We start from the raw sequence: 26739 nt of genomic DNA, 5'->3' as shown, positions 1-26739 counted from the left end.
CAGCTGCCCATGGGCTGTGGCAGCAGCTGACATGCCCTTTGGGAACTCCCCTAATTGTGCTGGAGTCCCAACTTTAATTCTTCGGCTCACGCCTGAAGCTTCCCAACCATACCAGCTTGGGCAGGCATTTTGGCATCACAACAGAGCGTTGGCTCTCTGACTTTCTCTGTCCTGTCTTTGTCCCTCTGTCTCTATCTCCCCAACTCAATTCCTCAGGAAAAGGATACTGCGATAGGGGAGAGGATTCCCCCAGGTCCTGCACTTGTGCCCCCTCAGCCCCTCAGCCCTGAGTGAGGTGGTGGGAAAGGACTGACACCCCTCCCACACTTCCCGCCTGGAGACCTCTGGGCACTGCTCCCTACCAACCCTCCACCAACCACCCCGACTCCTCTGCTCACATCACTCGTCCCTTTGATTGTTCCTATCCTCAGGTCACCATGGTGACAGGCACTACCAGTGCTGACGCTGTTTCCCAGAAGGGACAGACACGGTCCCCCACTCCCCTCCCCCACAGAGCTCTCCTCGATGGCCCAGCCTGCCCCTAGTCAGCTGCAGGGCTCTCCAAGCTGCCCACGGCCTGTTTGACTGCTCTAGTGGGATGAAGAGGCCTGGGAGAGCAGGAAGGCTCTGCACGAGGGGCTGGGCCCTCGGGAGGAGGGAGGAAGGGTGGGAGCAGGGAGCAGAGTGCAGAGGCCAGGCCCACTGGCCCACCTTGCTCAGCTGGGCCCACAGGGGGCTAAAGAGGAGATACAATGTAGGCTAGAGACCTCTGCATGACAGGCAGCAGGGCCTAGAGCCTGGAATTCAGGAGGCCTAGTTCCAGCGCCTGCTCTGCCTATAAGGCCTGCCCTCTCTGGGCCTCCGTGCCCTCTAGATATTGATCACATTAAAGGTTCCTTAGAGGTACCCTTCTACAATGCGGCTACACACAGCCGAGTGGCTGAGGAACAGCAGCAAGAAGCAACGAAGTGTAAGAGAGAGCACAGAGCCCGGGGGCCAGGCAACCACTGACCTCCTGAGGGAAGGGATGGACCAGGACAGCCTTGCAAAGACCCAGGGGAAACAGCCAGTATGGGACAGGGACTTTGAGGGAGGGGTATGGCTGTGACTGAGGTGGAAGTCCTTCGGAGCAGCCTGAGGTGGGTGAATGAAGGAATGAGGGGAGTAAACATATAAATGGCAAGCTGCAGGGCAGGTCCTATGGCGCGGGGCAGGGATAGGGCAGATCAGGGCGGGTCCGATGGCAGGGCCCTCTTTGGCTCCCTCCCAGTGGGGGCCTGTGGGGCCCTCCATACCAAGCACAGTTGCATCTGTTTTCCAGTTGTAAGTGAGGGTTGTGGGCTGCTGCTGCTGGTGTCCCGCCCTTGCCCCATCCCGCCCCTTTCTCATTGGAATCCCCTGTGGAGAGAGGCAGCAGCACAACCAGAAATGTTCCAGCAAAAAAAAAAAAAAAAGACACAATGGTTTTTGGCAAACTTTTTTGGCTAGAACATTTCCAGCTGGGCTCCAGGCACATCTGTAGTCCACCCTTCCCTCCACCAGCTTCCGCCACCTGCCTGCTCTCTGTGAGCCCCCTCTTCATCATCGTATGACAGATCCAGAGCCTGTAGCCCCCACCCAGGTGACTCCCCAATCTGAGGCCCAGGATCTCCATTTCCCTCCAAGCCCGCGCTGCCCAGAACTGACTCAGTGCAAGGCTTCGTCCCCAGAGGGTCTTGGGAGCAGGAGTATCAAGGACAGTGAAGATGGCCGATGGTGTATGCAGTGGATTTGGCCAGATAGAGGGGAGCCCTCTGCTTCCATTAAGGGTTATGAAAAGGAGGAAGACAAACCATAAGCCCTGTGGTGTCCTGGCAGTCCCATGGGCAGTAAGTACTGTGCCCAGGACAGAGTAATCCAGTGGGCCCTGTCCCTTGCCCCAGCGGTGTGTTCTGAGTACCAAGTTGGCTTTGTGGGGGTAGCCCACAGGCAGCAGTTCAGAGGAGTCAGCATCTCCCATCCCCCATGCCACAGGTCAGACCGGGGGGTACAATGAGGGGCGGTGGGCCTTACCCCAGCCTATGCTCAGGTAGAGCCTGAAGATGCGCTGCTCCGAGAAGACTGAGAGGGCCAGCAGCGTGTACAGGTACACACCCTCCACCAGAAGCCAGTAGTAATTGGCCGCCACGCAGTACTGCATGAGCAGGAACACCAGGCGGCAGCCCAGAGAGTCCTGGGGGCAGAGGAAGGGTCTCCAGGGGATAACGGCTCTGTCCCCTGCCTCTCTTGACCTCCCTCCCCCTCCTGCCCCAGCTGCTTGCCCACCATGGTGAATGTGGGACGAGAGAGCTAACACCTGGCCAGGGCTAGTGCTAAGAACTTGACCTCCTGACCTGCTTCAGCACATTGAATCCTCACTATCCTGGGTGGAAGAAACTAGTATTATTCCCACCCAAGTAAGAAAACAGGCTTGGAGAAATTAAATGACTTGCCCAAAACCATACAGCTAGTAAGCTGCAGAGCTGGGATTCAAATCCAGGTCTGTCTTCAAAGACCACTCCCCTGCGTCAGACTGAGAACTCCCTAAGGGCAGGAACCCTGCCCCCCCCCCCCCCCCCCCGGGGCTCCCTGGACTGCCCCTCCCATCAGACAGGAGACTCCTGGAGGACAGGGCCTGGGCAGCTCAGGCCGGGGGTGGGGGGGTGGCGGGGAGACCAGCCTTCACCAACCACCCATCCCTACCCAGGCCCTTCCTGGACACACCACAGACCTGGTAGGAGAGGAGCCCGTCCCACTGGTGCTGTTGGGCAGCTGTGCTGTACATCCACTTGAGGGCCGCGTCCTTCATGAAGACAGACAGTGCTCGGAGGATGAAGGACGCAAACAGGTTCAGGTGGATATAGTTCCGGGTGCAGTGCAGGTGTCTGGGAGAGAAAGCACAGCCCTTCCCTGGCAAGATGGCCAACAGTGCTGCCCCACAACCTCTGGTTCTCAGGCTATACACACCTGAGGCACTTTCCTGGCTCTGGGACTGTGCTCCCGTCTTCCTTCCTCTCAGAATGCCCTTCTCCCCCATAACCTGGAAAACCTTTTGTTTAATTCAAGTCCTGCCCCTCCATGAAGCCTTCAGCTGGGTGGTCACTGCCACCCCCACCCCCCACCCTCCATCCCCCGTCCCCATTCTGTCCTTCTGTCTGTGGCATCTTCTTTTTTACAAAGTCACGTGTGACCCAAGTAATGAAGACCACTTTCCCCAATGGGGGCTTTGCTTTGCTCCCTGAGGACAGTGCCCACTTCTTAAATGCCTCTAGGCTGCCATACAGACACATGCTAAGAGTTCAAAAAGTTCTGAATACAACTTCAATATCCTTTCATGTAAAAACCCATTGCAAACTGTAAGTACAAGGGCACTTCTAAACTGATAAGGGCAATCTACCCAAACGGGGAGCAAACATCATTCTTAACTGAGAAATTTCAGAAGCATTTCCTTTAAAGTCAGAAAAAAAAATAAATAAATAAATAAAAAGAATCATCTAGACTTAAGAAGCTACCATCACATTTATTCAACATTGTAGTATAGATTCTAGCCACTATAGTAAGGCAAGGGAAAAGTGTATAAGAATTGGGAATAAAGAAACAAAATTGCTATTATTTGTAGATGATAGATTATCTTCATAGAAAATCCAAGACTCCTGACACACAAATTATTAGAACTAATAAGAGAGTTCGGCAACAAACAATCAAAAGGTAAACTAAAAAAATTCATTTACAATATTTTTAATTGGCTACCTAGAAATAAGTCTAACACAAAATGGGCAAGATCTCAATGGAAAATACACTAAAACTTGCTTAAAATCATTAAAGAAGATTTAAATTAATGAAAGATATGTCACATTCATAGATAGGAAGATTCCCTCTCTTGAAGGGATAAATTCTTCCCACATTAATTTATAAATTCAATATAGCTGTAACAAAAATTCCAACAGTGTTGGGGTTTTTAAAGTGAAATTTAAAAACTTATAAAGAAGAGCTGAGGGTAAAGATGAGCCCAGACACTCCTAAAGAGCCACAAAGTAGGGGCCCTTCATCCGATAAACAGACCAGAAAACAAGAATGCAGATGACAGAAACAGCCAGCCACAGGTGAGCCTTGCTGCCTGGAGAGTGGGCATTGCAAACCAAGGGGGAAAGGATGACTAGCAGTGGATGGTCCTGAGACAATTAACTATACACTATTCCTTCACTTATCGCGAGTATTACATTCTAGACACCCCCCCCCCCCGTGGTAGGTAGAAATCCACGAAGTAGGAACCTTACATTTATTTTAGTATTTATATACATTTAAGGCTTTATAAACCCTTCCCACACCCTTATAAACCATTCCCAGTCCCTTATTAACCTTTCCCACTCCCTTATTAACCTTTTCCACACTTTTATAAACACTACTTATATTCTTAAACATATTCTACACTCTTAAACCTACATAATTTTAACAACATACATATACAGTACCGCAAAATCCTGCGATATAGCGAAAAATCCACGATAAATAATTAAATATAATATTTTTTAAAATCCCGTGATACAGTGAGGCCGTGATAAGTGAACCATGATATAGAGAGGGACTACTGTATGTAAACATAGGAAAGTAAAATAAAATCCTTATTTTCATGACAGACAAAAATAAATTCCAGGTCCATCAGAGAACTATAAGGGATGGTCAAAACTAATGGCTCCGGGATAAGGAAAGATTCTCAAACAAGACCATAACAAAGTTTGGTCTTTGGAAAACGTGATGACTTTTTTTTTAACCCTCATTCAAGGATTATAGAGAAAGGGGGAAAGAGAGAGAGAGAGAGAGAGAGAGAGAGGGAGAGAGAGAGACTTCGATGCGAGAGAGGAACATCAATCAGCTGCCTCCCATATGTGCCCTGACTGGGGACAGAACTTGAAACCTGGGTATATGCCCTCACCAAGAACTGAACCTAAAACCTTTTGGTGTATGGGACGATGCTCCAATTGACTGACCCAACTGGTAGGGCAAAAAATGATAATTTTTAAACCAAATGACAAAATTATTTTTATCAATTGGTAACATTTATTGGTAAATTTTATCAATGAAAACATAACATTGGTATATTTCACTTCATTAAAATTAAGGTCTTCTGTGCCTAAAAGTCACCACAGTAAGTGAAAAAAATAAACCACAGACTAAGAGAGGATATTTCCCAGTTTGGTATCCAGACTATATAATGAATACCTAAGATAAAGATGAAAAAGCCAGATAAGCCAGTAAAAAGCAATTCTACAAGCAAGCAATTCACAGAACAAAACATTTTAAAAATGTTGCTCTCTCTAGGAATCAGAGATATGCAAATTAAAATAATGAGATATTCCTCACACTTTAGATTAGCAACAATTAGGTCTGAATGTGCTAAATAGTGGCGAGGATATTAAGGGAAGGGAACTCTCATTTATTACTGGTAAGAGGGCAAACTGGTATGATCACTTTGGAGAGCAACTTAACAACACCTAATAGATTTGCAAAAGCACGTAGTATTCAGATTAGGGGAGTCTACTCAACAGTATGTGCCCCTGGAGAAATGCACAAGGGGTCAGAGGTAAGAATGTTCATTGTAGCAAGGTTTATAATTCAGAAGAGAAAAACTTCAAATGTCCACTAAAAAGATAAGAGATAAATAAACTGTGCTAAATCATACAATGGAGTGCCAGTTAAAATGAGTGAGGCAGAACTCCCTGTTTCAGCGTGAATGAATCTCACAAAAACATTGTTGGACCAAAAGTAACATTGCAGAATATATGTCCAACATGCTGTGTGAAAAGTAAGCAAAACTCAGGCTTCATATTTTCACAGATACTTACAAAAGTGGTAAAAGTACAGAGATGAGCAGTAAGCAGCCCCATTAGGGATTCCCTTGGCGGAGGCGCAGGGAAGAATGTTACCCTGGGAAGCAGAACCCCGTGGTTCTTGGTCTGGGTGGTGTGTGCATGGGCGACTACAGTATCAGCCACTGTGTTTTTGAATCACTGAAATGTTTCATAATAAAATGTATTCCTTGAATGAATGTATTAACTGAGCACGGACTGTGTGCCCAGCACTGACTGTGCCAGGTACCACGGGGAGGAGGGAGGAATGCCACCGCTCCTGTTTCTGCTTGTGGGTGTCCTGAGCTCCCTGCCTCAGAATCCCTCTCGCCCTTGACGCCTGCCCACCCTGGCGCAGCACCCCCACCAAGTGCAGAGGGAGTGGGCAGGACCTAGTACTCTGGAAGGAATGGCTCATCTAGGGAGATGAGCTGATAAGCTCCAAAGAGAGCAGAATCTCTAAAGCCCTGAGGTCTTGTCTAAAACCATACTGAATTCCTGATTATTTGAGGGACACGTGCTTGCTGGAGAGAATGTCCCCTAATTCTACCACCCGCTGTTAAGGTTTGGGGGTGCTTTGTGTGTGTGTGTGTGTTTGCTTTTCCTTTATTTACAGCATTATACTCCCACATTTACACGGTAGAGAGTGGACTGAGCCCATAGCATTGGATCCCGTGTTTGCAGCCTTATAATGGTGTGGACTCTCTGAGATCTCTTAGGAACCTGCAGCACTGTTCCTTTGGTTTGGTGCCCCCTCCTGTATCTGGGGACAGAGCGGGGCATTAAGGTGAGGCAGTCCCCACCGGGCCCCGAGCCCCTTACCTGAAGCCGAGGAGGATGGCCGAGGCAATGACCAGAGCAGAGAAGGAGAGTGCGTAGCCCACTGTGTAGATGATGTAAAGGGACAGCAGCTGGTCCTCCAGGGGGCTCTGGGTGCACACGGGGACACAGTGCGCATGGGCACCCCATGCCCTCCTCTCCCACACCCTTCTTCCCCATGAAACGGGGCCCTGAGTCAGGCCCCACTGGAGACCCAGAACTAAGAAAGAGAATAACCCACAGAGATGGTGCTGAGATTTCTAGGTGAACACACCACCTCTGTCCAGAAAGCATGGTGTGCAAAGCCCCCACAGGCAGCGGGATGGACGATGGCCACAGCCCAGGGCCCAGGGTCCCTGTTCCAACGGGGCCCTGCTACCCCTCGGGGGCTCAGGGCCTCAACTCACTCGCTCCCCTCGCTTGGACTCCTCGCACTCTGACAGGTCCCTCCAGGGCAGGCTGGAGTTGTCCTTGTGCAGCCACAGGCCGTCGGCTGTGCAGAACCGATACACGTGACCCTGCAGCACTGGGCGGAGATACGTGCTAGCTGAGCCTTGGCGCAATGCCACATGCCTCTGATTCTGCTCCACTCTGGGGGTCACCGTGCTCCCTCAGGATTGACCTCTTGGAGTAACACCTCTTACACAAACCCACACACAGGACACGCACACATACCAGGGCCTTCCTGCCGTGCCATGTGCCCATCTGGCCCAGGGACAGGCAAGGCAGTCCCTAAGGTGTGGGCCACCTACCCCGCCCTCAACATTTCCTCATCCCTCTGATGAGGCCCTGTCTTTGAGAAGACACGACTCTACCCCATTTCCATGTCCGTCTCCAGCCTCAAATCACACTACTGACAAGGTCTGTTGTGAAGTGGCCCTCACAGCCCAGAGCCACCTGCTCTGAATTGAGCCTCAGGACTCAGTGCCCATCTCCGTCCAACATTCCTTGCACAGAGCACATCCTAGGAACAGGGTGGGCAGGAGTTCCTAAGAAGAAAGAGACGGGCCCTGCCCTTGGGGAGCCCCGGGCTGAGGGGAGATGCAGCCCTGACCTCAGGGAACTGCCTTCTGAAGGAGGATGGAAGCGCATTTCCTGGCTTTAGGGAATCAAGACTCACAGAACAAGAAGTGGAAAGTTCTCAGAAAGGAAGAGCACAAATGCAAACCAAGGGAAATCAAACACAGGCCCTCGGAGCTGGGCCCATTCATTCACATCCCTGGGGTGCGCCTGGAGGATGAGCAGACCCTGGGCCATGCCCTGTCTGCCTCCCCAGGGAGGTGGGTGCTTCTGGCCCAGGTTTGCTGTGAGGTCACAAGGGGGGATAAGGGGTTATTATCTCCATGCACGAGAATGAGTGTGACCCCAGGGCCAGGAAACTGGGGACACAATGGGGTGGGGGGGGGGCGGGGGTTGTTAGCATAGGGGATCAAGGAAGGAAGCTGGAGCCAGGAAAATTTTAAGAGATTTTAAAATTCTAAAGGACTAAATGTTTAAAACCAGCCTCCCTACGGTGGGAGGAAGGAGCAGGGTGAGAGCGAGAACAGACAAGTCTCCGAGGCTCTTCGCGGCAATCGCTGGGCAGGTTTGCAGGTGGAGAGAAGGCAATAAGAACCCTGTCTGGGACAGGGCCTCTATTTCACAGTTCACAACCCTCTCCCGCCTCCCACCACCACCGTAATTTGCAGGAGAACTTCGCTACAGCGTCTGGTGACGGCCGCCTTCCCGCCCTGTCGGACACCTGCAGGGCCTGTCCTTCCTAACACTGATCCCCAGTCCCCAGGGCAGCCTCCTTGCTCCTCCTTCTTTCTCCTGCTCCCTGTCATTAGCAAACCCTGGGCCAGGAGACAGAAGTATCTGCTAATACAGGCAGGTAAGTCAGCCTGCAGCATCCCTCCCTCTAGAGGACCCTCCTTCTTTTCACCTGGAAGAGAAAAGAAAACCTGAAAGTCTAATGGCGGGACTTCCTGCAGCGGGAAGAGCTATGTCCCAGTACCCCCTAATGCACTCATGAGCAAAATCAAAGACAAAGGCACAGAAGGGGAGGCACATGGTCTGATTTTAGCAACTGGAGGGATTGCCTCAAGCCCCAAGTGATCCCCGAATGCATCTCTTATCTGCTGGGTGGATGCCTGGAATTCTTCACCAGGGATCAAGTCTTTTTCTGGACAAACCAGTGGCAGCTAACCAGAGAGCAGCGCCGGGATCTGGGCTGACCCGTGGGGAGTGAGACTGATGTCAGAGGCTCTCTGGCAGCCCATGTGGGGTGAGAAAAGAGGAGGGCAGAGGGGCCAGGGCAGGAGAGGACACAGCCACAGGGCACAAACCATCAAACCGCTCATGTACCCAGGACTCAGCCTGCAGTGGCGTGCCCCTGATACTACCTACTTGCCACAGCTGGCTCAAAGCCTGGCACTCCACAGCTGGTGGTGCCCACCCATCATGCCCCTTTACACAGCCTCTCTGCAGTCTGTGCACTCACAGAATCTGTTTTGAACACCTGCTGTATGCGTGACACCTTTGAGCATCACAACCACCCGACAAAGTAGGCACAGTTAATCTCGTTTTACAGGTGGAGAAATGCAGTCTCTAAGAGGCCAAGTGACCTGCCCAAGGTCAGCCAGCCAGGATGTAGCAAAGTCAGGGTTTAGACTCCCAGGTCTTTGCTTCTAAAAGCTAAAAGTTAGCCACACTTGCTGCTAACAGTCAACAATGGCCATGTGCCATTTCTCTTCTGCCCTTCCTGAGGCTTGGATTGGCCAACATTCGGTGTCCTCCCAGCAGGTCCTCTTGCCAACGCAGACCCCCGGGCAGGCCGCACTGATCCCAGGCTCTCTGTTCAGGGCCACCCGGGGAGGACGGGAAGGTGGTCTGTGCACAGACAGAAGTGTGTGTTACTGGCCGAGTCAGGCATCACGCATCCCTGGGAGAGTCTCTATGAGGGTGGCTGTCAGTTATCCTCCATCAGCATCAAATATTAAAAGCCAAGGCTGGTTCCTGGCCGGGCTGTGGTCCCCAGATGCCCATCTTGGCTGGGGGTGGAGTGGGTCCAGGCACAGCCCTGCTTATCGGCCCAGCTTTATCTGGCCCAGGAGCTGCTAGTAAATCAGCCAGGGGCTTGGCTCCAGACTTGTCAACACCAGGAGGCAGCCGGCCGCATGCCAGGAGGCCCAGGGATATTTCATTAAGTCAGACTCTGGTGTTGGAAATAAAACCCCCAATTAAACACTTCCCGTCCCGGAAACTACAGCGGCGTCTGTAATCAAGCTAACAGCCGCCCTTCCACGTGGATGCAGGCACTCGGGGCTGCAGAGAGCTGCTCATGAATCCATTAACTCCTGCACCCTGGCAACAACAGCAGGCAGCAAGGACGACGGGGCCCCTATCTCACAGACCGGGAAGCTGCGATGCGGACAGGGTGGCCACAGGCTCTCCCCAAAGTGGTGGAATGCGGTCAAAGGCAGGGCTCGAACTGAAGGCATCAGCTTGGGGTGTAGGTGAGGGCGAGGAGTGGGACATCACATCCCGGCCTAGGAGGCGAAGCTCGTGGACTCAGCTTCACATCCTGGTTCTGCCTTCAACCAGCTATGGGGTCTTGAGCAGCCTCCCCGGGTCTCAGTTTCCTTGTCTGTAAATAGGAACCACAAAGACTTCGCAGGTCTGTGGTGTGAGGATGAGGAGACAGAGGGTGTGAAGTGCCTGGTGCACAGGAGGCCTTCAAAACACGGTCACGGGGGAAGCCCTGCTGCTGCCCCCACACCAGCTTCTCAAAAGGGCACCTTTTCACTGAGGCTGGGGTGGGGGTTGGGGTTGGGGTTTAGGACACCATCTCAGCCAGAACACCTCCAAAACCAACCTCAGGCCTCTATCTCCCTTTCACAGCCCCCACCTGCCGTGAAAGCTCCCATGCTCCACAGGACTCTAGCGAGGCACCTGCCAGTTTCCAAGAATTGGGAGTGATAAACTACTTTAAAAGCATTTTATGACTCTCATATCATTAGAACTAAGCTAACAAACAGGTAGAATCAGGACAGGGTATAGCTAATGAGACTAGAATGGTTTGTAACAAGCAGATCAGCTCTTTGGGGGTAAAGGGAGGCTGCTGGAGAGCCCTCAGGCAGCAAGAGGCTTTCTGAAGCCACTCCAGAGAAAATCTCGTTGACACCAAGCATCTCCTTTGAACACCCTCCTTCCATGACTCATCTGCCCCTGCCCCCTCCCTGGGATCCAGAGTCTCAAATGCTGAACCAAAGGGTCAGAATTCCAGAGCTGGCTTCCCTGGGACATGGTGTAGCCCTGAGGCCCGGCCCATTCTCCAAGGTGCTGTTTGGATGTCCTCCCTCCCTTGGAGGGCCCCCTTTCCCCCTTCTCCACCTGCCTGTTCCTTCAGGCCTGGCCCCAGGTCACCTCTTTCTGGAAACCTTCCTGATACATCCCAGGCAGAAGAGGTGGCTCTGATCTCCCTCAGTGCACTCCAGGCCCGTGGCAAGGGGGTCGCTCCTTCTCCCCAACACATACACTCACACACTCCTAAGTTCTCATTGGCATTCCCAGCTCTTGACACAGACCGAACCCAGGTGTTCAAGAATTGTTTTGAATTTAATTCTTTCTCCGGTCACTCGTTCCTCTGTCTTGTCTGCACCCCAGAAGGCTGACCCCTGTGGACTGCATCACGTGGTCTCTCTCACCTCCACTGTAGGAGGCACTGGCAGAAGGTAGGAGGGCGGAAGGAGAGAGATGCTGGGGTATTTCTCTCTTGCTCCCTTCCTGCCTTGATTCTGAGGTTTTGGCAGTGGCGTCAGCCCTGTTGGGTGGCCTCTCTCTCTGCCAACATGGCCTCCAGCTGTCACGGGAGTCCCATAGCCCCATTCCTGCCCTACTCGGGTCTAGGGATGCTAAGCTTCCCACAGCTGTAGTCCTTGGTGCTTCATATGCCTGACTGGCCCTTTAGCCCTGCCCAACCTGTGTCAGTGACCCCACCACGACATTCTCTTCAAAGTCCCAGTTGAGTGTGTTCTCTGCCAGAACCCTGCCTGAGACACCCCCCCACCCCCCGCCGCCCTTCCTTTTGCCCACCTCTTAACCCATGCTCACAGGCTACCCCCTGATCAGTCCAAGAAAGCTCCAGAACGGCCCCCTTCCTGCTCTCACCTGCCCTGGATGAGAGTGAGGGAAGCCACCAGTGCCAGCCTCTGCCCAGGGGACAGCCAGGACAGGCTGGAACAACGCTTATGCTGTGGGTATCTCCATGGATCCCTAACTCAGGGAGAGGGCAGGGGAGGGGAGAGGAGGGGAGGAGAAGGGGGGCAGAGTCAATGATTCTGAGTATCAAAAAAGGGCATGAATTAGCTCGGTGAGTCAGGGAGGGGGAGAGGCTGGCAGGGGGCCTGTGCAGGGGCCGTTATCTTCGTGTAGAAAGCAATAAAACTGTGTTCGCTCATAAACGGGCACCGCCAGGACCTATTTCCTGCTCAAATAAAATTAAAGGTGATGGATGGAGCCAAGAGGAGCGGGCAGAGCTGGGGGCGGCTCAGCGCTGAGTGATGGGCCCTGTCCTGCGCCTGGCTCTGGGGGGGTCTAGAGGCGCAGCCCAGGCTGGCCAAGCAGCCAGTCCCAAGCCTTTGGGAGGCCGGGAAAGTGTAGGTATTTCTGGAGGTGGGTGAGGTAAGTAGGGTGGGTGAGAAAAATTAACAGCAACCATTTTTTGAAGAACCTGCAATCATCCCAATACCCCCATCACCTGGCTCTGTCCCATGTCGCAGGTAAGCCAGCTAAGGCACAGAGAGGTCTGACAATTCACTCAAGCTCATACAACCACTCAGAACATCAGCAAGCAGAATCATTAGATTTAAGATTCAACTTTGCCAACTCTAGAAAGAGGGCAGGCAGTTCACTGCCTCCCTCAAGCTTCCCTTAAACTCTGCCCAGCCAGCAGAGGCCAAGGGATACACACATGCACACACACATGCGCATGCATGCACTCTCAACGAAGCCCAGTGTGACAATTAGACACTGACTCTAAACCAGACTCCTGGCTGAGTCCTGGGTCTGCTATTTACAAGCTGTGTGAGCTTGGAAAAATCAGCTCACATTTCTGTGCCTCAGTTTCTGCCTCTGTAAAATGGGAAGATAATTAGAGTACTGGCCTCATAGGATTGTTGTGAGGATTAAATGAGTATAGGTAGGTAAGGCGCATGTGAAAGGCCACTGTGTGTGTTAGCCAGGGGCCTGCTTGTTTCCTGGTCCAGCCTCTCCCTGTGCACCCCAGGGTGATGTGGGTGTCCTGGGAGGGTGCAGAAGGAGAGAGGCCCCTACTGGGGCTTCATGTGACCTCAGTCCTGAGTCTGAGGTGAATGAAGCTCGTGCTAAGCCTTGCCAGATGCCCTCATATTCCACTAAAGGGCCACCTCCTCCAGGAAGACCGCTGGCTTCCCATAGTATGACCTCATTTTCACACTTGCTTCTGGGCTGGTTTCTGCTTGCTCTCAGGTCCCTTCAGGGCACCATGGTTAAGATCACAAGCTGGGTTCAAATCCTGGCTCTGCCATCTACCACAGCATTTGGAGCAAGTGGCTTAGACTTTCTGAGGGCTTAGTTTCCCCATCTGTATAAGAAGCATTGTCATCTTCATTAAAGATGAAATGAACATCCTGTGTTTTTAGGCAATACTTGACACATAGCAGTTACTAAATAAATATGGGCTATTACTATAGTTATTATTGCAAAAGAGTGTCTTTTCTCCCCTTATCGAGACAGCTCCCTGAGGCAGGGTGCTCATCTCCTGTTAGCCTCCCTGATAACTGAGATACATGGGGTTGGGGTGGGGGTACATATGTGCCCCTCTGGTCAGAGCTCCCCCTGCAGCCTCTGTAGGTCTCTGTCCTCCAGTGACCCCCTCACTTATCCAGATACACCTTTCCCAGGGCAGGTGACCCCTGCAGGCAGGAGTGAGCTGGGGAGGGCCTGAGGAACAGCCCTACTAGTGCCCCAATCACTACTCCTGTTGGGTTCATCTGCCTAGTGAAGTCCTAAAGAGCCAGGAGGTGGTTAGGTGCCACTTCCAAGTATGGGGCACCTATAAACACCCATCATACATGCATACATGCATGCATGCATACACACACACACACACACACACACACACACACACATCAGTGCAATGACACCTCTGGGTAATGCCCCTCCCTGAAATTCCAGGATCTGTTCTCACTTGGCTCCTTTCCTGACTACTGGATGAGGGGCTCACATTTCTCTTTTAAGTCAGACCCCACACTTCCCCCCACCCTACCTGCCAGCACAGGCCTCAGGCCCAGGTTATATCAGATACCCCTTATTGCCCCTTCCCCCTATAGACACCCATAAGGAGGCCTAAAGGCCTTCTGGGGTGGGGAAGGCTGTGTCCCAGTGGAAAGGAAACAGTGTGTACCCCACTCCAACTCCACCTCCCACCTCCAGTCTCCTGGACACAGGAAGGGTGGTCCATGTGTGGGGGAGGGGACTCACCGCTGTTGGCCCAGGGCAGGTACCAGGGACAGCTGACATTCACGAAGGAGTCAGGTGGCCCGTCTGGCCAGCAGGCATAGCCATCAAAGGTCCGGTTGCAGAACAGGCCTGGGTGCAGGTGGAACAGTCCTGAGTCCTGGCCTGGCTAAGGCACTTCCCACCCCAGGGCCTGGCAGTGGGCGGGGCAGAAACCTGTGCTCTGCTGAGCAGTTTCTGTGTGCCAAGTGTTCTACCCACCCAGCAGGTGCCATGCAAGCAGACTTGGCCACTTACCAGCGGTGGGAATTTGAGCAAGTTACTTAATGTCTCTGTTCCCTCATCGGTAAAATGGGGGTAATCCTGGTTCCACAGGACTTTGTGGGAACAAATGATATATGTTACATACATAACCTGAGCATAGTAAGTGCTCAATAACAATTCCCACAGGCCTATTCTTAAATTATACATTGCAGACGAGGGGTAAATGGTAGCTCACATAGTTGTTATAACCCTCCTAGGATCACTGTGTTATGATCGCAGGATCAGGATCTGCACCCAGGCCTATTGGTTTCCTATCCTGTGCTCTTTAAAAACCCACCCCCCGAAACATTTATTCCTATAAATATGTTGGTTGGGCCTCCTGCCACTGCATAGGCTGGTAAGTGCTGAGGAGGACCGAGACTGGAAAGGCCAGGTCTTGCTTCTGAGGGGCCCAAGCTGGGAACATGGGGGAACAGACAGTAACAAGATGACATCCCGAAGCACAGGGCAGATGTGGCGTCCTAGAGACAACTGATGTCCAACCAGGGCTTGGGGGCCTTCCAAGCCTCCGGGCAGGGAGCTGGGTGAGGGCCCCACCTGGACTCACCTGTGGCTGGGGGCGGAGCCCGACTCAAGAAGCGCTGGCACTGGTGCTGATATTCTCTCCATTTCTGCACTGTCTCTGAGAGGGACACAGTGGCACCCTGGGGGAAAGACAGAAAAGGGGCCCTTTGGTTCCAGTCAACCTCTTTTCTAACCCCACCTCCAACACGCTTGGTTTCTGGATGTCCAGAGGACCTCAGGGCCCCAAACTCCACCAGGCGTTGGCGTCTCTGAGGAGGGGAAAAAACAAGTTGCACTTCAGGGGGATGTTTTTACATCTTTATCCTGCCCAGGCGGCTGGTGCACAGTTGGATGTGTAGCAGGGCCCAGCACATGTCTACTAACTTGATGCTGTTGCGGGACGAGTGGGGGGCAGGGAGGAGAGAGTGGGTGTCAATCTCATCTGATCTTACCTAGGAGAAAGCTCCTGAGAACTCCAGGCTTCATGATTGCCAGGTGCTCCTCTCTGGTACCCAGTCAGCCTGCCCACAAAATCCCCACACTTTCAACCATTCTAAAAGGGGGAGTGCAGGCCCTGTGTGGGAGAGGAACTCAGTCAAGGTTACACAGCACACCAGAGAGCAGAGCTAATGTTAAGGCTCTGGATCCCCAGATCAGTGACTGTGCTGGAGTACTGAGGGGTTGGGGTGGGATTCAATGCCACTGAGCCTGGTAATTCCATTCTTACTGCACAAAGCAATCAGGTAGTGGGGCAACAGGATGCCCAGTGTGCCCTTTCAACATAACAATACAAATCAAGTACTCAGCCCAGCTTCTGTCACTTGGAGAGGGAGGAGTCCTGAGGGCACATGGGGAAGGGGTCAGAAAAGTTCCAGAACTCAGAGATCAGGCCTGTAATGGGAGGGGTCCCCCATCTGTGAATAGGGGAATATGAGCCCTAATTTTCAGATAAGGTAATAGAACTGGCTTTTTAGCATGGATACCCAAATGGACTCACCAAAGTGAGAATGGTCCCTTCTGGACATTTTTGTGTACTTCCTTTAGATATGTCTTGGGACTGTTTCTTTTTTATTTTATTTTATTTTATTTTATTTTATTTTATTTTATTTTATTTTATTTTTCCCTTAACAGGCTCAAGATGATAAACATTCCTCATGTAAAGGCTGCAGATGCTGAGATGACCAGGGAGACTTCTGTATAAAATTTAGGGCTTATACATAATTGAAAACAAACTTCACTTTTTGAAATCACAAAAATATAATGTGCTGAAATCAAAATAGCTTGTTTTTAGAAGCTTGCACCCTTGCCTGGTGGTGCCCTAAACACAGATTGGATCTGGTTTTTGAATAATTCTGCCCACACTGAAGCTGAGTCCTGGTTTATGAGCCACTGCCCATAAAAGACAGGTGCCGTGTGCTGGTGCCTGCCCCATAGGAAGCCCCAGTGAGGGGACCAAGCTTGCGTGAGCCCCAGCCACATGACTGCAGTAAGTGTGCTGAGGCCACGGGGGCTCCCTCAGGGATGGAGCTATTCTGAGGGCAAAGTTCAAGTGTATTTGTTAAATAAATAAATATATATATAAAGTGAACAAGGAATCAAACTCAGCAACAGCCAAGGCAGTGGCATGATTTTAGCTACAACTGAGGTGTCAGTACGGTCTTCACTGGAAGCAGGTCTCATAGATTTGCGTCCAGATCCCTTTTCCTTTTCCCCGCCAGCCACTGAATGCAGCAGCCGCGGGTGGCAGGAGGGCAGAGAGGCGGGGAGATTTCCCCCGTTCTCACTTTCTAGGAGGAAAGCAGGCAGGAAGCAAGGTCATCGCTGGGAACTGGGACAGAAGGTACATCTGGGCCAGAGTGGGGACAAGGAAGTCTCCGGATGGGGGTGGGGTGTGGGGTTAAAGGCTAAGGTCAGCACCAGGAAGGCCACCTGGCCACCAACACCTCAGGGACCTTCAAGACACAGGTAGCCCTGCCTCTGCTCTCTCTTCAGACTGGGGCTCCCTGAGGACAGGGCCGTGTCTCCCCTCAAACTGGGCTCCCTGAGGACAGGGCCGTGTCTCCCCTCAGACTGGGCTCCCTGAGGATGGGGCTGTGTCTCCCTTCAGACTGGGGCTCCCTGAGGATGGGGCCGCGTCTCCCCTCAGACTGGGGCTCCCTGAGGGCAGGGCTGTGTCCCCCCTCAGACCGGGGCTTCAGTTGTAAGATGAAGAAATCACAGGGATGTAACATACAGCATAGGGAACAGAATCAATATCGTTATGACCATGTACATTGACAGATGGTCACTAGACTATTGTGATCATGTCGTGAGTTATATAAATGTTGAATCACTATGTTTTACACCTAATATCATATGTCAATTATAATTTAAAATAAATTAAAAAATAAAGTGTGATGAGAACATACACATATAGAGACAAGAACAGGGTCTGTGTCTGTCTCTCCCCTCAGACAGAGAGCTCCATGACAACGGGGATCCTGTCCTCTTCCTGCACCAACTTGGGGTCTCCCAGTACTGCTCATCACCCCTCCCTTCCCTCTCCCCCAGCACGAATCACCTGACCTCAGGCCTCTCCCCCACCTGGTGTTCCCAGAAACACAATAGTCAGGCTCTGATGGTGGTGTTGGGGAGCAAGTGGGGAGGTAGGGCAGGCATGGGGAACACAAAGGTGTAGGACTCATCCCTGGCCTGAGAGAGTCACCAGGCCAGGGGTGTGCCCTTCACCTGTGGGCGGGGTGGGGTCATTGCTTTGCCGGACATAACACAGAAGGCAGTGGTGGAAGTGCTCAGGGAGTGGCTGGGGCCAGGCTCAGCACAGACTCGAGACCTCTAGGGTACTGGGCACTGGGGGTGAATCGAGGGTAGGTGGGGGATAGACTGGGCTAGCAAGGGTGGAGGGTGGGCAATTTCAGCAGAAGGACCCAGCAGAGACAGAGGTACAGAGTGATGCACTGCGGAGCAGAGGAAAGCCTTGGACTGATGTTCAGGAGGACTTCCTGGGCAGGGAGAGAGCAGCGGGAAGGGCCTGGGACAGAGGTGAGGAGCTGGTCTGGGACAGGGCTGAGGGCACCCAGTTCAAATGGGCCCAGGTGCTCAGGTAACACGGTGGAGGGTGAACAGCCCTGGCTTTGGGCTCAGACCTGGGCCTGACACTGAATTAATAAATGAATTCCTAATAAAGTAAGTCTGTGACCTGTGCAAGAGTTTTAACTTCCAGCCTCAGTTTACACATGCGCAAAATGGGAATGATCGCCTCTACCGACCCAGCCTTGCTGCAAGGAGTAGGTGAGTTAATGCTTACAACAGCCCCTGGCCCAGGGAAAATGCGGGTGGCGGCTGTTCTCACATGTTCTGCTACTTATGGGGGAGGAAACAGGAACAAGCAGCCTGGCTTCCTGGGGAGTCTGTGCCCCACCCCTCTGTCACTTTTAGGACCAACAAACGCTTTTCACACCAAGCACCAATTATCTGCTCAGTCTGTGATGTCATCCAGCAACCACCGTATCTGGTGGCAAAGCCATGTGGGGAGGCTGGGGAGTCCGTGCCCGAGGGCCGGGAACAGTGAGGGGGGCAAGGCCCTGACCAGCAGCCCTGCCACAGTTCACCCTCCTGTGGCGTGAGCCCTGCTCCAGATCCGGTGACACAGGGCTGGGGTGCTGGGTGGCGGGGAGCACACAGTGGTAGGCGCCCCTTCCCCTCACAGGGCAAGAGAGCTGGCCCAGAGCGCAGGGCAGCAGTGAGGGGCCTGGGTGAGGGCAGGCTGGCAGTTTTAAAAACTGGGACTTGCCAGGCTTCATGGAATCTCTCTGAGGGGGTGAAGGCGAATGGGGTGAAGTTTACGGTAGGAGAGGCTGTCTCTCAGATTCAGGAGTCTGGGGCAGAAGCAGGAGGTGACAAGGATACCAGGAGGTGATGATGTGCGAGCACTGAACAGGATGACTCCTAGGACATCTGGCCTCCCACCACTGGGCTTAAATCTCAGCTCGGATTCAAGGGACACATTTCATCTTTTGGGGCCTGAGTTCTCGCACCTATAAAACAGGCATACCTTTCTTCTCAAAGAGTTACTGCACAGGTCCAGCAAGATAAAGCAGGTGAGATCGTTATGAGTGGACAAGCCCTGCAGCAGTGGGCAGTGTGAGGCACAGAGAGGACGGGTGCAGGTGGAGTGGCTGCTCCTGAAGCTCTGGGCGTCCCCACACCCTGGGAAGGCACCCTCTCCACAGACTGTCTGATAACCTGAAAAATTTCTCCTACAGTTTCTTCAGGTTCTTTCCTTTCCTAGGAACTGTTTTGATGGAAGGGAAAGAGGAAGGAGACCTTGCCTCTCTGGGCTGCCGAGGTGGGAAAAATCGGAGGGGGCGTCTCAAAGCAGCCCAAACCACTGGCCCCCGTGCACTGGGGTGTGGGGCTGTCACACCCCTGGCTCTTAGACAGACCCCCCTCTATTTTTGTCTTAAGGGCTCCAGATACAAGAGCTAAAGAGCAGGGAAGGGAAAGGGAAGGGAAGGGAAGGGAAAACTGCACACACATTCTCACATGCACAACAACCCTCACACGGATACACTGTCACACACATGATCACCCACGCTGTCGGGCCTGTGCTTACTTACTGGGACACGACCCAGAGTCTCTCTGGCACACAAACACACACAGTCAGATACACACTCACATGCTGAGACACTGTCCCCGAGACACACACACACACACACCCCTTACTGACATACACTCAACTCGTACTGTCACATACATGCATACAGAGAAATGGCCACACATTCTGTGACAAGTAGTCTATCACCCACACATGGACTCATACTGGCAGACACTCAGTCACACACAAATTTGTCACATACACACACCTTTCCATAGACACAGTATTACATGTGGGGACACAAACATATATACACTGTCAGACACAATTACATGTTTCACACATAGTGACTCACACACAAGCCGTCACACACAGGGCCATGTACAAACACAGAGAAATAGACCCACACAGCCCTTATCCCCTGGTCTGTCTCTCCCCTTCTGCTTCTCTCTCCCTGTTTGTTTCTGTACCTCTGTATCTCTGTTTCTCTCTAACACACACACGGGAATCTGCATAGAGGCAGGGGCAGCTATGGCATCAGAGGGCAGGATGTGATTTCCTGGTTGCTCCTGCCCCAGCACCCCCTGGGTCCAGTCTAGGAGTGAGCCTGCTCAGAACAATGTCCATGCTGAGAACTGTGCACCCCGGACTCCCTCCACCCTTCACTGGAGTGCAGAGCTGGGGCCTCCCACAGCCCCCCTCCAAGCCCTATTCTGCTGCCCTGGAGAAGGCTCCCAGATTCCCAAGGACGAATGGGTCAGTCCTGCCAAGTGCCAGAAGCTGCTGTCTCAGGTGCCAGCATCTCAGTCTTCTCCATAACCTGGTGTGGGGGAGCTTGTGATCCCTATTTACAGAAGAGGAAACTGAGGTTCCAGACGGTCAACTGTCCTCCCCAAGATCACCAGCTAATAGCAGACTCAATACATGAACCCAGGTTTGTCTGGTAATTTTGGGTGTCAAAGGCCTGCCTGTCCCCCCGTAGAACAGCTCCTTCACAGGGGTTTTGGGGAATTAAGGAATAGGGGTGGGGGTGGTCCTTCCCAGCCTCAATGGAGTGTCCTAGGTTCCCTTCTTCAGAGCTCACTTCAGCCATACCCCTGCCTGCAGAGAAGCTGCTTCCAGCCTGGCCAGACCTGACAGTGGAGCACTCACTCTGTGACTGTGGCGTTCCTTCAGTCCCACCTGGGTAGGCAGGAATTAGGCACAAGCCCAGCCCCGGGCCCCTGTTCCTCTCTGATCCAGACGGGCTCGGTCACCTTACACAGGGAACCCTTCCTTCTTTTCTGAGCTTTTGTCCTTTCATCTGTGGCATGAAGGGAGTAACTCTAGTCTTGCCAACCTCACAAACAGAAAACAATACAAAATTTACTATTCTTTAGAGTATTCTACACGGGCATGAGGTTGTGTCACAATTACTGCAGTTTAATTCCAAAGTCCCTTTCTCTCAGACTCCCAGGGCCACCAGAGATGCTCAGGACCCCATACCAGAGCATACCCTGAAGCTCTCTCTGCTCAGAGCCTGCCTTATCCTGCCCTTCTCTGTCCCCCCAGCCTTGCTATAGTGCCAGGACACTTGGCTTTTGCCCTTGACCCAGGGCTGAGGAATGAGGGGATTAGAAGAAAGAGCAGGTTCAAGGAGCCCATCTCCTCTGGGTAAAGGAAGGAACTTTGGGGAGAAGTCAGGCAGCCCCCAGAAGCTCTCCTGTTCCCTTAATCCAAACAAGTCTGCAAACCTGGCCTGGAACAGGATGGGACCCCCATCCCACCGCAGCCCTGAGGAGGAGGTAGAGATGAGAGAGAAGCATGTAATGGGTCGGTAGTCCCGGCTCCTGGCTCTGGCTCTGGTAAGACCCCAAGTGCACCAGGAAAGCCAAGGCCTGGCTGAGGGGGTGGATGAGATGCTGTGGGGGGTAGGGTGTCCCCTGTGCCACAGTCAGTAGCTGGCTGGGGGACAGGGTGGGAATCTGGAAAGAAATTTGGGGGCTGAAAATGTGCTGGCTTTGGGGGCTGAAAATGTGCTGGCACCTTAGCAGGGAGGCACATCTGTCCACATCTGGATAATCAAGGGGTGGAGTAGCCCCCCCACCCCCCCACACACACCACAGGGCAATGTCCCCTGATCCTACCTCCCACCTGTGCTGGGACACATTTCAAGGCCTGTCACTCCCCGAAGCTCTGCGTTCTTTAGATCTGAGGGTAGGAGTGGGAGGCAATGGGAAGACAGTTCCCCAACACAGGACAGGCAACCCAGGCCTGTGCCTCCTCTCTGCTCAAGCATCTCACGCATCTTTGGACACCTCCCCTCCCCAAAAGCAGGCTGACCACAGACCCCAGCGCTGGAGTCTGGAGACAGGAAAGGCAGATAGGACAGTGAAGGCCGGAAGAGGGACTTCAGAGGTCCTCGCTGCGCCTGCTCTCCAGCAGCATGCAGGGGGCCAAGGTGTCTGTGTGTCTCATTATGTGCTCTGATGTGTGTGTGGTCAACTAGGGGGGTCAGAATGGGGGCTCAGGCTAGTGTCTGCGGGGCTGGCTGTAGGAGCAGGAGCCTCCTGCTCGTTTGCTGCAGGGGCAGGGGGGTGGAGGGAGGGTGTGCGACAAGTTCCATCTGGGAGGTCACCAGGAAGGACAACAAGCTGCAACCCTGGGGCTGAGAGTCAAAGGCTGTTGTGCTGGGGGGCTGGTGAGGGGTAATGGAGCTGGGCATCTACACCCTCATCCCTTCGCGCTCCCAGAGACTTGTTGGGGTCTCTGGCCATCGAGCCGATAGGCTGGAGGTAGCCACTGCGGGGCAGGGGTCGGGCGCAGTGGGAGGGAGCGAGCTGGGGCAGGGGCTGGGGCAGGGGCTGGGGCAGGGGCTGGGGCAGGGGCTGGGGCAGGGGCAGGGCGGCCGGCCCGGCTTTCCAAGAAGAAGGAGTTGGGAAAGTGGGGAGACGCGGCGCGGAAGTCTGCAGCGCCCGGCGGCCGCGGGGCAGCTGGTTCCCTGGCAGAGGGGCCCGAGCGGCCAGGAAGGGGGTGCCGCGTCTGGGATTGGGGCGGGGGGTCTTCCTACGGCCAAACCACCCCTGCCACCCAGCGCAGGGCACCAGCGCCGCAGTCCCTAGTCCCTTGAAGGTCTCGGTCCCCTCCGACTGCGGTCTCTGAGTTTCTTTCAAGTCCCACCGCCTTCGCCAAGACCCGGCGCCAGCAGCCTGCGGCGCCCCCGTCCCCCCTTCCCCGGGCCTCACCTGGGGGCGGGGGCCGGCCCTGCCCACCGTCCCGAGCAGCAGCAGTGCCAGGCGGAGCGGCCCGGGGGCGCGGGCCATCGCTGCCACCTGCGGAACCGCGTTCGGCGACTAATCCCTGGCGGGCGCCGGGCGCGGAGGAGGAGCCGGCGCGGGGCCGCCCGCCCGCGGGAGGGGCCAGGCAGGATCCCCAGTCTTCCGCCTCGGCCACCGCCGATACCCCGCAGCCCCGCCGCGCCGCTCAGCACGCCCGGGGCCGGGGGGTGCTGGGCTCCGCGCCCCCACCCCTACCCGCGCACCGCTACCTCTTCCCAGGTGCCCCTGGCTAAAGAGAGCGAATCCCCCTCCACCTATTCGAGGCACCCCAAAGGGAACTGAGGCAGGAGGAGCGCATGGGACTCGTCCAAGGTGACACCGCCCGTCAGAACCCTTTCGGAAAATGTAACCCCAAGAGCTGCGAGTGACTAGAAGGACAGATCCACTCAGAGGGGCTACCTCCTTTCTGAGCCCTCCCCTTATTCCCGAGCTCTGCCCCGAAGGCAGCCCTGGGACAGCCAAGGTTGGGGGAGGAGAGGGGAGACGACGAATGGACGGATGGAGCCCTGCTGTTGGGGGGAGTAGGCTTCCCCCATCTTGCAGCCCCCACGGCCCCGCTCTGCATCACCCGGCTCTTAGCATCCATGTGTCCGCGTGGTAACCAGTGCCCGTGGCTGTTCCCCGTGACTCCTGCACCTTTGTCTCCCTGTATTTTAGCTGCCTGTGTCCACTCGCGAACACAGTGCAGGCCAGGGGGTGGGGCCGGGGGGGGGGCGCACAGTTCACCCTCAGCTGAGCTGTGGGAGAGGCCTAAGACGGCGCTGACTTGAATGCCTAGAAGGAGTTGGTGGGAAAAGGAGGTTACCCCCACCCACCCCCAAAGAACTTTGATGTCTCTGTTGGAAAGGGCGATGGCGGAGCACCATGGGGCATGTCTGGAACATTCCAACGGGAAAGAGGTTCTGAGGGAGTAGCTGTTCCTCAGGGAGAGAACAGAACTTCTTAAAGCCCAGAAAGAGGTTGGATCTGTCTGGGAGTCCTTTGTTCCCTCCTCTTCCCAGAAGTCAATCCAAGAGTCACCTTCTTCGCATCACTTAGGATTAGTTTGTTCAGCTGCGCGGCAGAAAACCCCAAACAACAATGGCAGTAATCAAGGGCTCCATCCTGTAACGCAAGACTGGAGCTTCAGCCCAGGGCTGGAGCGTGGCTGCCTGATCATCGGGTCTTGGGCTCTTCCAGCCTCCACATTCTCATGGTCCAAGGCTTCCACCTAATGATCCAAGGTGGCTGCTCCAGGTCCAGCCCCAGCCATGACGTCCTCCAGCCAGCAAGGAGGAAAGGGAAGAAGATGGGGGCACCTCCTCTGGTAGGACACGCCCTGAAAAACGCAGCTGTTAGTCCCATCCACTGGTCAGAACTTAGACACAGGGGTAGTCTTGGCTTTGAAGGAGCCTGGGAAAGGTGCCTTTTATTCCAAGTAGTCACTGGCAAGATTAAATACCAGAGTTTTTATTAATCTGTGAGAAGGCAAATACAGTTACTTAGTCGACCCTTGAGTAACACTGGGGTTAGGGGCGCCAACCCCCTCACAGTTGAAAATCTGCACATAAATAACTTTTGACCCCTCCCCCCAAACTACAGTCTACCCCTGGTAACTGCATCCCTTGGGCTCCTGGACCCCCATGGATGCCAAAATCCCTGGATGCTGAAGTCTCATTTAAAATGGAGTAGAAAAATGCATATTTAGCTGGCCCTCCACATCTGTGATTCCCAGCCACAGATCAAAAACACTATTTTTGATCTGCTCTTTGTTGAAACCACAAATGGGAAACTCAGGGATTGGTAGGGCCAAGCATATAGTTATAGGGGAAAATCCATATGTAAATAGACCTGCACAGTTCAAATCTGTGTTGTTCAAGGGTCAAGTGTATATATATATATCTAAATGGATGGATGGATGGATAGATAGAAAGATAAATAGAGAGATAGAGAGATAGCTGGCTATTGAGAAAAAACTTGCAGGCCCTGCTACACCAGGGTGGAGGCTGGGGAGAGGAGGAGCAGACACAGGAAGAAAAGGGCTAGAGAAAGTATTCAGACAGAACTGGGCCTTTACTATGAACTATCAGCCCCCAAATTACACTTATTTAGTAAGCATCTATTGAGTACCTGCCACCTGCCAGACACTGAACTAGTCCCTCGCTCCCCCCCCCCACCTGTGGTAAAGTGGGGACTAGTTTATCATCAGGGAGATTCTCTTCTAATACAGGAGGGAGACATCAAACAAGTGATTACTGACACCATGTTGATTACAATTATAATCATGGTTACAGGTAATTAGCAGTTCTACCCTGAGCACTTAAAAGAGCAGTTTTGTGTTCAGCCAGTGTAGGGCAGGCACCCCTAGGAGCAGTTCTCAGTGTGAACAAACAGGAGTGGACAGATACCCAGTCCCTCCACTTAATCACACAACTCAGGAGCCCCAGCCTCTGGCAGTGCTAACCTGCTCAGTAACACACCCACTGTGGCTTCCCTCCGAGGCCTGTGTCACTTTCCAACAGTAGGCAATTAGTGCTTCCTGGGGACCCCTCCCAAACACAAATAAACTACTTGTTCTAAGTCTTCTTCTCAGAGTCTGTTTCTGGGCTAGCCCAACTGAAGACAGTGGGTATTTAAGAGTATCCAGGGTTGGGGGGTGGCCCCCTGAGCTCAGAGACACTTGGGTGGCAGATTACCGAACCTCTCCTTTTAACACCTGGGAGTCCAAAGCTTCTGAGTTTGCTCTCGTGCTGCCTTTCCTCTCAGCGTGTACTACCCTGGATTATAACCATCTCTTCATTACACAGGCTCTGAGTGAGCCAGCACGCCATATTTCAGCACTGGCACAGGTCTGTACCTAGTAGTAAGCGCATAGTGTTTACAGACCCTTCCTGGTCTGTCTCTGGTGTGATGTGTGATACGGGGTGCCTTGCCCTGGTGCCTCCATGTATGTGTCCCACAGCTACTGAAGGTTGGGTATTGTCACCCCAACTTGGAAGGTAACTAAGCTTCAGAGTAGGTCCAAGGTCTGAGTCCTTTCTTCAACAACTTACTGGCTCTCCCTCCCTCCTTATCTAGCTTTCTAGAGGACTCACTTTCTAAAACCCTCACCTGACCTCATCCCTGAGCCCATCCATTAGTTAGTTCCCCATGACCCAGGACCAAGCCTTCCAAGCTCATTAGCATCTAAGGAGTCAGTTTGGATCTGCCCCAAGCTTACATTCCAACTGGACCTCTTGCAAGTGCTTCCTCCCTTCTCTTTGCTAAGAGGTCCCTTCTATTTGAAATGTCCTCACCCACCCTTCCAGCTTGGGCTCCTACTCATAACTCAGGACCCAGCTCAGGCAGCCCCCTCTCTGAGAAACCATAGGGGAGCAGGATAGGGGCTTTTGTTCACTGAAAGGACCTGGAAGGCTCCCCTAAATACACTTCTCAGGGTTCCCCAACTACTTCTCACCCTCAGAGCCTCAGTGGAGGGGTCACCCCTACCTAGAAGCTTTCCAAGATTCCACCCCCTCTTTTAATTTCTTCTGAGCACTTTGGAACCTTCTTGGATGTTTGCTGGTTAATCCTTGGTTTTTCCCCAAATAGGGGCCTTTTTTCAAGTACATTTTATTGATTATGTTATTATAGTTGTCTCAATTTTTCCCCTTTGCCCCGCTCTGCATAGTACCCCCTTCACTCCTGCAATCCGCCCACTTAGTTCATGTCCATGGGTTGTGCATATAAGTTCCTTGGCTTCTCCATTTCTGATACTATTCATAACATCCCCTATTTATTTTGTACTTACCCATTATGCATTTAAATCCCTGCACCTTTCCCCCCATTCTCCCCCTTTCTCCTCCCAGCTGATAATCCT

At 53.1% G+C, this 26739-nt stretch overlaps 1 protein-coding gene across 2 annotated transcripts in view; it reads right to left on the bottom strand.

The window, feature by feature from the left end:
- GLP1R (glucagon like peptide 1 receptor) overlaps positions 1–22902 on the bottom strand; it is a 35509-nt gene extending 12607 nt beyond the window's left edge. For both annotated transcript variants that reach the window (XM_090282342.1, XM_090282341.1), the window contains exons 1-7: positions 22809–22902; positions 15034–15130; positions 14187–14294; positions 7091–7209; positions 6687–6793; positions 2750–2903; positions 2053–2212 (exon numbers count right to left, since the gene is read on the bottom strand). In XM_090282342.1, coding sequence (XP_090138468.1) covers positions 2053–2212; positions 2750–2903; positions 6687–6793; positions 7091–7209; positions 14187–14294; positions 15034–15130; positions 22809–22886 — 823 coding nt within the window. In that variant the 5' untranslated portion in view covers positions 22887–22902. The remainder of the gene's footprint in view (positions 1–2052; positions 2213–2749; positions 2904–6686; positions 6794–7090; positions 7210–14186; positions 14295–15033; positions 15131–22808) is intronic.
- Positions 22903–26739: the final 3837 nt, after the last annotated feature.

Source organism: Furipterus horrens, unplaced genomic scaffold (genome assembly GCF_987537825.1).
Source record: "Furipterus horrens unplaced genomic scaffold, mFurHor1.1.pri manual_scaffold_6, whole genome shotgun sequence".
Taxonomy (NCBI): domain Eukaryota; kingdom Metazoa; phylum Chordata; class Mammalia; order Chiroptera; family Furipteridae; genus Furipterus; species Furipterus horrens.
Note: the sequence above shows the minus strand (reverse complement) of the source record. Positions and strands in the feature narration are given on the sequence as shown.